Source organism: Syngnathus typhle, linkage group LG5 (genome assembly GCF_033458585.1).
Source record: "Syngnathus typhle isolate RoL2023-S1 ecotype Sweden linkage group LG5, RoL_Styp_1.0, whole genome shotgun sequence".
NCBI lineage: Eukaryota > Metazoa > Chordata > Actinopteri > Syngnathiformes > Syngnathidae > Syngnathus > Syngnathus typhle.
In genome coordinates this window covers 15888167-15899480 of record NC_083742.1, presented here as the reverse complement: position 1 = coordinate 15899480, position 11314 = coordinate 15888167, and the positions used below count along the sequence as shown (strand labels likewise).

Here is an 11314-nt window from a genome sequence, read left to right as displayed (position 1 = left end):
GATCCTGAAGTCGCTTCCCCTTTCTGCGTAGCGTCCTGTACTTTTGCGCTACGCTTACTGTCTGCTGTGTGCACACTGGCTCCATTTTGCTCCTCTTATTTATTGTGTCATCTGTTTATTTATTATTTATTCATCATTCTTATTATTTATTGTTTGTGCCTTCTTGTTTTTATATTGTCGTTTACTTGTATGTCTATCGTGTAATATGTCTCGTCACCGTGGGATAGAGAAAACGTCATTTCGGTTTCTTTGTGCGTCTTGACATGTGAAGAGATTGACAATAAAGCTGACTTTGACTTTTGACCTCTACATGTGGAACATTAAAGACTAAACGCAATGGCATCAGGCATGAATACACAGTTCTTTCCTAAGACAAAATGTAACAAGATAAAGCAGATTAGTGCAATGAACTATTTATTTGTAACAAAAATTGTGCAACAGCAGCAATAAAGTGTATAAGCATTTAAATGCAAGTAAATTAGGATACAAACTTCTTAAAACAAATACAAATGTTGCAGCTGGAACTGCACTGGGCAAATACTCCACTCATCAGCGCAGGTGTCTGGACCACAAAGACGAGTTGTTTTTCGCGTTCCCCATCGGCCTTGAGATATCCTCCCTTTCTGGACGTCCTGTTCCACAATACTTTGAAGAAAACAAATTCATGTAGTCTGCACATTCCTTTCCACTTATTAACCGACCACACGACTAACGCAGCCTTAATCAAATGTGTTTGCAAACTGCCGAAAGTACATTTCCCTTTACTTGTTTCTTCTCATTTGACTGACACGTATCATGTTTTGTTATTTTAGTCGTGTTATGTAACACAAGCCGGCCTCCTTCTCCGAAGTGACTTACGCAAGGCAAGAGGAAGCGTGCCAACATAAATATTGCATTTTGCAAACTTGCCACTACATTTGTTCAACTAAACTTTGAATTGAATGAATTCATCGATTGTGACTGTTAGGGTTTGCAGAATATTTTCATCGTATGATCATGTTGGAATGTAACCTGTAATAATTTACCTAGCTTGTCCTGTCTTAACAAAAGTAGTAGACCAAAGCGCTAAGATCTTTTCAACTGATTGACTAGCTGCAGAGGAAGCAATCAAAGTTGCTTTGTTTACACAAAGTTGTAAAAGGCCCCCTGCTATGCTTTGATCAGCAGGGAAGCGGCTTCACCCCATCCTCTGTTCCCCCCCCCCCCCACACACTTTCAACCCCACTCTGTTTCTCTCAATAAATATGCACCTGATGACGCCTGAGTCAGACTTCATTCGATCATCGCTGTAAGCACAGCGACGAATGGACTCTCCACCTGCCAGGTGTCTAAAACGACTAACTTGTCTCCAGTGTGGTTCTTGCAGAATAAGTTAGAGTGAGCACCACCCTAACAGTGACCTTTTAATTATGTCTATTTGTTATTTGCCAGAAAATAACTCACCTTTTCCCTATACAGGAGAAAGTCCAAATGCCAGCACATCACCTCACACAAGCAGGACCAGATTACACCGAAAATACAGTAAGAAATTACTTTAAATTACTCACTAGAAAAGTGTTAAAAAAAAACATGATACAAAAGTGATAATTCATTTATAACCAATAACGTACTTCATTAAATCTATTTTAAAAATCTGAATGTTCATGATGCAGTGATGAAAACAAGACGAAGAAATGCAACACAGAAGTTATTTTTGAAGTTTTATTTTTGAAGACTTACAAGGAAAGTTAGCAACATTTTGAAGCTCGTTTGTATACAGCGAACCGAATGCAGAATACACTAATAAATAGTATTTCATATTTAAATGAACCCCCCCCCCCCCCCCCGCCCCCTTCCCCCAATCCATTCCCTTTTACAATACTGGATAGCAATCTAAAAGCGAACTCCATTTCCCATGAGCCATTGCGGCATGGTGAGCGCTACAGACCTGCTGTAAAGTGAAAGGGAGCAGAAACACCAACAGGTGATGTTATCACTAATATATCGCTGGCGTCGGGCGGAATGTTTGCAACCTCCAAAATGATTCAGCTGTTAACCGTTTCAGACATTCAACCCACGTGTGTGGACAGACTATAAAAAAAACAAAAAAAAATTTGTAACAGGTTTTAGCTCGGCACCAGCGATACACGTTGAATACGTTTGTTATGGCCAATTGTGAGTGCGTTCACATCAAAATGAGCTGGGGGAAGAGTTCAGTGGCAACTATGTCGTCCCAGGAGCTGCCGGACCACAGCGGGGACGACGACAGGTTGCTCAAAGGGGAGAGGGAGTACTCGTATCCAGAGTCGCTGTAGGAGTCTGCCAGACAGGCTTCCTTATCCAGGCCGCCGAGGACGGGTGAGGAGGCGGCGGCTGCAGCATCGCAGAGGAAGTCGTCCATCTGTGTAGGGATGACCGCTTCCTCCGGCTCGTCTTTGATGCAGACGCCGTCCTCCGACACCACCACCTCGGCGACGGAAAAGGAAGCAGTCAGGTTGTTGTCGCTTTCCTTGACATCTTCCGTGGCCATCTCTGCTGGCTTGGTGTAAATATGATCCAATTGTATCAGTCCATTAAGGGTGTCCAGCTTGATTGATGGCGTCCCCAGAGGCGCAGGTGCGGCGATGGGTAGGGGATCGCCGCCGTTGACCAGGAGCACTGACTGCTGCTCGCAGGACTGAATGAAGTGCTCCGGGTCAAAGATGTCCAGAATGCCCAGGAACAGATCAGACTGGCGAGAAGAGGGTTTGATTGAGAAGTTTGATTTTGGATTGCATTGGAAGAGTTCTATTGTGTTTTGTGAGAGCGCGTTCCAGGCTTTCTATTGAAACTGCCAAAATCGGAACCTTTTGCTGTCGCACACTTACCTCATTGTCTGCAGCATCAGGACCATCTGTATCCATTGGGGCGTTTTCAGGTTTAGGAACTGCTGGGTCTGCACCTGCTGCAGAGGCACACATAGCTCGAGTACTGCAGACTCAGAAAACCCGATTCCCAAACTTGACTCGTTCCCATTGGACACCAACACCTGAACCATAAAAAAAGGGGGGGGGGGGGGCATGAAGGAGAGATTGATTTGTGTTACGTTCCGAATTGTCAACCTCGCTTGCACTCAAGAGTCGCACCTTCTCCTTTGATTCAAAGGCGTCCAAATTAAGTTTGTGCTTCAGCTCATCATTTTCAGTAAGCAGGCCGTTGTTTTTTTCCCGGAGGAGCTGGTTTTCAATGTGAAGCTTTTTGTTCTACAAAAAAATGCAGATGAGAATACAAGTTTGTCCTGCTCACTCTGGATAGAGGTGACACACCAAAGTAAGCCAAGCGGGTAATTAAACTGACAAGACTGCTTCCAGCTGCATAATTGCAACCAAGGGCAAAAGAAAATACCTCAAGCTCTAACTCCACGACCTGCTGCTCCAGTTCGCCCATTTTGGCTTTTTTCCTGTCCCTGGCAGTCTGAGCCGCAACTCTGTTTTTCAGTTTCCTGTAAGGAGGAGAGTGAAGAGAATAAGTGAGAGCATTCTTTCCGCCGTGCTGCGGAATCACTCCAGTCAGCCATGTTCCTGCCACGCAGGCACGTCAAAGTCCCGCAAGGCGGAATCGCCGTGGCCAGATAAGCAAGTTTTAAAGTCCAACTGACACAACCGGAGGCTTCCGGTTTAAAAACACCTCGATCACAAAGCTAAATAAATTCTTGACTCACTGTAGGAAAAGAGATGAAGCAATGGGCCAGACAAATAGGCCCATTGCTTATTTGGGTAGCAAATAATACAATACATTGAAGTATTCAAAGCCAATGTGTATACTGGGCTTTGATTAAGAATGATTGCAAATATTCGGCGTAAAACAAATTACGACATCTTGAATAAAAACGCAAGAAACGAGGGTATTATTTTATTAGGCTTGGGCTAAAAATCACCGCCATTTTGTGTTTTTTAATCAACATTATAGGACTGCGCCTGACCCACATGTTTATTCACACAAACAAAAGTAGACGTCTTCAAAGCAAACCTTCTCAGTGCCTTCTCCTCGGGACTCAAGTGTGTGAGCCGCTGTCTTTTGCGCACCGGCGGCACCGCTGAGCTGCTTGACTCGGAGTCCGACGACGCCTGGTTCGAGGAGGACGGCAGGACGACCGAGATGGGTCGGCCGAAACTCGCCGTCGACGTGCCGCCCTTCTGCTTCCCGGAGATGAGAAGCAGTTTGTGGGCGCCTCCGCTCGCTGATGATACCACCTGCATGTCGGCTCCTCCGTCTCCAAATTGGCCCAAATTTTTATTACGGCCACGGTGCTTCTCTTCTTCTTATAGAGTCGTAGTGTCGGCGAGCTTTGCTCGTGGTGATACCTTATAGGCTGAAAAGACGCAGACGTCACTGAGCTACGGTCTGTGATTGGACAAGATGCTTACCTCATTTGCATTTACGTTTCATCTGTTTACAAAAGGCATAAACAAATCTCCCTTGATCATGTTCATCTAAGCGGTTTTTTTTGTGTGTGCAGGAAACAGTGCTTTAATCTGGTGGGGGGCTCAAAAGTGCATCATCTTTCTTTCTTGGACAGGTGGCCAAGCACGCTGTGAAAAATGTAGATTAAAAGGAAAAATATAACATTCAGCATTAAGCACAATAAACCCATGAGCAAAAACAAATGCTCTGTGTAAAGGCATAAAGTTGTTCGAGGCTCAGTGAGATAAAAGTATGCCTGCCATTTGAAAACAAACACTTAAAACAAGCTGGCAAGTTTTCAGAGCTTTGGTTTCAGTCCACTTGTACGAGGCCGAACATTCAACAGGGAAGTGAGCACTTTGTCACAGTGCTTGCTCCGTTCGAGTGCAGTGGAAGGAAGTAAAGTCCATAAGTCATAGTGTGAAACACAGCTGCTGCAGTATCAACCGTTTCAAGGCTGATGAGGAACCATTTTATGCCACTGAAGTGAGTCTTCGCACAAGCAATCAACGTACCACATAACAAATTCATTAAAATACATGAACCGTTCAGAAAGAGTCAAATTAAAACGGTACCAAATTGATCCTAAAAATGTTCTAAGAAAATAGTAAACATTCAAGACAAAAGAAACAAATCTTAAATTACGAACATTAATTCCAAAAGCAATCACAAACATTAACTCAAAAAGTAAAGTATAATTAAACAGCACATCCAAGTTAAAACATATATTTAATATTTAAAAACATGCAAAAATCACAAAGGCTAGCATTGAAAAAAGCGCCCAACTTAGTTAACTATAGCATACACTAGTAACACACATGTTTGCCATCTTTTCACAGTACAAATAACAAAACGTCAATGTTTTTATTTTTTTTCTTAGTTTTTTAGTTTTAGTTTTGAGCACAATTGGACTAACTTGTTAACAGTTTACTGTGAGAACGCACTTGCAAGGCCATAAAGGCACAAAGTCCACAAAGCTTTCAAAGCTTTGAGGATTGCCGGTCGAGCTAATGGCAGCGAAACATTGCCGTTTAATGTACTATGAAGTACTTTTAAAATCCTGAACTCCAAGTACAGACGCGCTTTCACCTCTTATGACATCTCAAAGTCAAAGTCAAAGTCAAAGTCTGCTTTATTGTCAACGTCTTCACATGCCGAGACACACAAAGAGATCGAAATTACGTTTTCTCTATCCCACGGTGATAAGACATATTACGCGATAGACATACAAGTAAACGACGCAATATAAAAAACAAGAAGGCACAAATAATAAATAATAAGAGTAATAATAAATAATAAATTATTCTCTGTCCTGTGACACGCTAAAACAACTCATTTGTTGCGCTCATGCCTCAGGGGAACTTTAAATGTTTTAACTAGTAGCACTGCCAAGTTTACATTTAAACTATTGTAAAATAACCCATAGGACATATCTGACACATTAAATGCTGATTAGTGACTCTTAAATGGTTTCCTTTATTTCACTTTGGAAAAAGTAGTTTTCATAAGTTTTGAAAATCATTTTTACGTTGACACAAACCTGTTGATTTGAATAAATAGGCATAAAACACACAGCCTCCCTCTCAGTAAACAAAAGTCAGGTCAAGCATGTTTAAACCACAGCAGTTTGTGTAGCAGTGGCAACGCCCTGGGACTGGAGAAATTTGGGGGTTGGGGCATATTTGGTTTACCCTACTTCTCCCAACATTTCACACTACAGACCCCCCACCCCCCCCAATGTACGAGGATGTTGTTCGCTGGGCCTGCAGGCTTCCCACGGCTGTTGGGTGTGTGTATGCATGCGCAAATGGCGCAAATACACATATTTTAATCAACCATGCATTTATTTTTGCTCAACACGAATTTTACTACAGGGCAGACAAGAGGGGGTCGGCTGCAAGAGGACAGTATCTTTGGGCAACGGTCTCTGAAATCTTGTTTCTTTTAATGCACAGAGTAGGACATTTAGAAAATAATAAAAGGGCTTGTCATGGACTTGCTTCCCGAGGGCAACAGATCCAAAACAGGGGAGAGGAAAAAAACAAGACAAAACAAACATCATTAGCATCTATTAGTCTGTTCTCATAAAATGAATAAAGAAAAAAAACGATTTTATCATATATTATTTACAAAGTGGATAAGGAAATTTCTAGATGGTGGAGATGGCATGACGAAGGAAGGCAAATTGTACTGTATGTGATGCAGTCTCATGTTGCCCTCGAGTGCTTGAAGTTAGGGACTGCAACAATTAATATGGCCTCCTCCTCTAGACCAGTGGTCCCCAACCACCGGGCCGCGGACCGTCACTTGGTACCGGGCCGCCAAGCCGCACAGAAAAAAATATATATATATTGACGATCAATTAATTCAGGTCAAGACACTCGTCCCGGTCACGTGACATGTTTCCCCAGTCGAGCCCAACTGGACCGGTACCGGTCCGCGGCCCGTTGGTTGGGGACCACTGCTCTAGACCACTTTCTCACTGCCACCTTCATGACTGGGGTCGCCATTGATGTTGCTGCCCCTGATAATTAACAACAATAATCTTAATGTATTAAATATTGCATTCTTAAAAGACAATAGCCCAGGCATAAATCACTCTCATCATTTTTACGCATGCAGGCTAGCCTGTACGTCCTGGACAGTAGCTACGTTTTGTTAAAAGGTGGCTGTGTTGATTAATATCCACGCATTTAATAAATATACAGAAAACGACCACTTTTCTTTGGGACAGTACGTGCTCAATTGACTCATTGTTGCAACTGACCTTATATTTGAAGCCAGAATCATGGTGATGAGGATGATGAAGAAGGGGCCTCTCACAAGGATGCATGTCATGACATAAAGCAATTAGGGCAGGATGGAGGACGCAGTATTGGAGCTCCTCGGGTTGATGATGTTAGATACCTTTCTCTTGATGACATTGTGGTGTGCTGCATGTTTACTTGTTTAATTATAGGTAGAAGAGATGGTCACTGAGTGTGCCAGTTAGCTTAGCCTATTTTAGCGTTAATACCGCAAGCCAAAAGTCAGTTTTAGTATTTCACCTAGAAAATTGAGCTTGAAATTTTGTTTAACTCAAGCTTAGCCTAGCATTGATAGAGAGAAAAAGAGTTGGAAATGATGATCAAAACATTGGGCAATATGTGTTTGTTGTTGCAACAATTGCGTCCTATTCAGACGTGCAGCAGATGGCAGTGTTACCCAAAAAGTGAAGTCGACTGTGCTCAGTGATGGGATTGATTATTCATAAAACGTTCTTATAGCATTACGAAAAAGATGAATTGAATCAAATGTTTGGAATAGCGACAGCCAAAGCGAAGACTGCCATCTTAAACTCTGGCACACAAGTCAAAGTCCGCTTTATTGTCAATTTCTTCACATGCCAAGACACGCAGAGATCGAAATTACGTTCCCACTATCCCACGGTGACAAGACATAGTACACAATATGCATGCAAGTAGACAACACAAAAAATAAAAACAAGAAGGCACAAACAATGAATAAATAAGAGTGATGAATAAATAATAAATAAACAAAAAACATAATAACTAACTTTTAGGACAATGTAGTATTGCTTCAAATGTTTGTTTACATTCCTTTAGAAGTCCGTTTCCGCGTATTGGCATGATCGCGAATTAGCATCTTTCCGCTAACTCGTTAGCCTGCCCAGTACTTCTTGTTGGTGACCGTACTTTGCGGATTTCACTTATCGCGGGTGGTTTTTGGAACCAATTATCCGCGATAAACGAGGGATTACTGTACTGGCATTTGAGCATGAAAGGGGGCGGGGCCAAAAGCCTTTTGGAAGGGAGCGAAGAAGAAAAAGATAAAAAAAGAAACAGAGAGAGAGAGAGAGAGAGAGCGAGAGAGATCAAAGGAGATACGCTTGTGGAGGAGGACGGTAGAAGGAGGGAGGGGTGAGAAAGAAAGGGGTGGTGAGAAGGGGGGCGAGGGGGAGGCGGCTTGAGCAGCAGCCAGCCAGTGTCATTGACAGACTCTCAGTGGTAAACTAAACACGCTCCCCCGGTGTGTTTCCGCACATTTTCGCTCCTTACCCACCCCCTTCCCCCCCGTCCCTTGAAAATAAGTCATTTCGGCGCAGCACTCCACGCTCTCGCCCCGCGTCGCGTCGGACATGCCGTTCCGCTCGGCGCCGCAAAGCCAGCCGGCGAGATGATAACGACGACTACCAGGACGACTAGCAGGACGATGCTGCTGCTGATGCCGACGATGGTGGGGCCGTGGCGGGGTGGCTCGGAGCGGGACCACCCCTATCAGTACCAGCACCACCATCCCGGCTCCTCGGCTGCGGCGGCGCTGCTCTTCCTTGCCGCCGTGCTGGCCGCCGAGACCCGCGTCGCCCTCGCCAAGGATACGGCCTATGTGGAGGTGGTCCTGTTTGAGTCAAGCGCCAACGGGGATTACACCACGTACACGACGGGCTTGCAGGGACGCTTTTCCAAGGCTGGAGCCACCATCAGCGCCGAGGGGGAGATCGTCCAAGTACGTGTCAAGTGTCTCGAAACACGCTGCTTTCTAACTTTTCCTTGGCGGAGGTTGACAGGCGTGCATGCCCGTGTGCGTGTTGAAAGATGGTACGACTTTGCTGCCCCAATGCGGTCACAAGATGGCTCCTATCTGGTGGAATTCATTCTCACTGGCAACTTTTTTGTTCTCTAAAACAAAGTTGATCAAATTTCTGTTTATGTTTGTTTGTTTGGCGCGTTGGGTGCACGCTTGTAGTGGTTTGCATGGTGCAAAGAAACTTTGTTGTTTCGAAGTTTGTTTTTCTTGTAAAGGGTCTATTACTTCCGGCGTTACACACAGAAAACACGATGGTGCGTTCAGGTGCGCAAGTTTTCATTTTGATTTGCGCTTCTTCAAATATCGCTTCAACGTGATTTGACTACTGCTGCATCGAAAGCGCCTTATAAATCTCGGATAGCGTAATGTAACGTATTGACGTCACATTTAATGCCCAGACCGCCAATTAACCCCATTTCCATAATATTTCATATGTATACAACTCCAACATACCAATGTCGTGCGACAGATTTGTCCCTAAAGTCAATACTTGTGGACCATTATATTTAATGACGTTAAATTATAATATTTCCATCAGTATTCATGCTTATTTCCTTATAATGTAGGATATTGACATCACGTGTACCTTGGAATCATATTCAATGACTACAAACCTCCAATATATAATATTTATGTCAATAATACACCTAATTTAGCATATTTAACATAAGCTAAAGGCTTAATGTACCATATTTAGAATGATTGAAAAAATGCCTAGCACTGTAACTCGACTCGTATGTTGTTTTTACAAATATTTGATCGGAAGCTCGATTACGGAGCTGATAAGGCTTTCAAATGGTCGTAACGTTTGTCATAATGTGTGTGTATATTTGGCTTGTGTGCACACATGGAGAACATACCTGCGCAGTTTTGTGATATGTTAAGAAAAACACACAGCAGGCAGGCACAAACAATGCAAAAGAAAGGTGTGTGTATGTGTGTCCCGTTTTGAGCGTTTTGCATAGCTCAACAGGTGCACTGCAGGTGCCCAATGTAAAGGCCATGTCATTTGCTCTGTTGTTTATGCAAATCAGCACCTCCAAATCTGAAACCATGGTTCTCAATCGTAAAAAGATGCCCTCTTCCGGTCGGCGATGAGATCCTGCCCCAATTGAAGTATCATGGGGTTATGTTCACGAACGAGCGAGGGCAGGAAGAAGCATCAAATCGAATGTGTAACGCAGCATGTGTGCGTCACATTAAAGGCTCTGTGTCCACCGAGTTCATCGCTGTTGGGTGAGTGACACACGGCGAAATGAAAAATGGTGCCTTCCCGCTCGTGTTTCCACGCCTTCGTGGCCGTTTTGGCGCCGCCTGATGACCACGCGCGAGCGCCGGACGTCGGCTTTGCGTCGGAAAACCGCACGCAGTCTATTTAGGTTTGCCCTAGCGTAGCCGGCAACCGCTCAGAGGCGGCCCGGCCTGTGTTTGCTCTTCTCGTATTATGACAGTTTTTTTTTTTTTTTGGCTGCATGTGATTGATGCATTTGACGACCTGAATAGTATAGCTCGCTGCACTGTTGTTGTAAGCATGCGGCTTAAGATAAAATATTTGCGTTGTCCGTAGTGACCTGTCAAGATATTTTATGCTCTGAACGTTTTTTTCATCTCTCCGGATTACTTTGAGTGATTTCTATTGTGCAAGGTGTAATAAGCGAGAGGAACCATCACATTAGACTCTTACATTGAATACGTTTGCAAATGCTATGGACTATTTCTTTGCATTATTTCTAGTTTTTATTTTCTATCATGCTATCGCATTCATTATATGACACTTAGATTGGATATAACTGCATGGACTAATTGGTTGACTGTGACTTATTTACCGTTGTTGTTGTTTTTTTCCTGTTGTGATTAACTGGCGAGAGGAACTGGTGTCACGTGACCAGTACATTTTATGCGCTAATATGCATTGTGTGAAAAGTATTAGTCACCTTTTATGAATGATAACTTGCATGGGGAACCATGGCACTATTTATTTACGTTACATCCGCATATTCCGTGAGATTTTTTTACACTGGATTACGGTTATTTCTATTGTACAGGGTGGGTGTTATTTTTCACAAGTAGCGAAAGGAACTTGACACTTACATTGCATCACTGTAGTACATGCCAAGGATCAATTGGTTGTTTTTGACAGTGTTGATTAGTTGTGATTGTAGTTGTGGCTGTTATTTCTATTGTGCAAGGTGGTGGTTGTTATTGATAAGTGGGGAGAGGCGCAGTTTCATTGTCAAAAGATTCATGCATTGTGTACACATATGCCTGTGCACACAACTTGCTTATTTGGGGGGGCTGTGTGGAT

At 43.4% G+C, this 11314-nt stretch overlaps 2 protein-coding genes across 2 annotated transcripts in view; one reads left to right on the top strand and one right to left on the bottom strand.

The window, feature by feature from the left end:
- Positions 1–1687: 1687 nt before the first annotated feature.
- On the bottom strand, positions 1688–4308 carry xbp1 (X-box binding protein 1). Its single transcript, XM_061278935.1, has 5 exons — positions 3988–4308; positions 3364–3460; positions 3065–3221; positions 2847–2956; positions 1688–2710 (listed from the first exon to the last, which is right to left on the bottom strand). Exons 1-5 carry the CDS (start codon positions 4215–4217, stop codon positions 2165–2167), a joined length of 1140 nt encoding a protein of 379 aa, XP_061134919.1. The 5' UTR covers positions 4218–4308; the 3' UTR covers positions 1688–2164.
- Positions 4309–8389: 4081 nt separating this feature from the next.
- znrf3 (zinc and ring finger 3) overlaps positions 8390–11314 on the top strand; it is a 34979-nt gene continuing 32054 nt past the window's right edge. The window contains exon 1 of the mRNA XM_061278081.1: positions 8390–8928. Within this exon, the coding sequence (XP_061134065.1) occupies positions 8599–8928 (330 nt within the window). The 5' untranslated portion in view covers positions 8390–8598. The remainder of the gene's footprint in view (positions 8929–11314) is intronic.

Excerpts from the sequence above, each read along its gene's own strand:
- xbp1 (XM_061278935.1), bottom strand. The coding sequence starts at position 4,217 with ATGCAGGTGGTATCATCAGCGAGCGGAGGCGCCCACAAACTGCTTCTC. Across the intron at positions 3,222-3,363 it reads TCGTGGAGTTAGAGCTTGAG|AACAAAAAGCTTCACATTGA; the intron begins GTATTTTCTTTT and ends ATTTTTTTGTAG. Across the intron at positions 2,957-3,064 it reads CGAGGTTGACAATTCGGAAC|TCTGCAGTACTCGAGCTATG; the intron begins GTAACACAAATC and ends GGGTTTTCTGAG.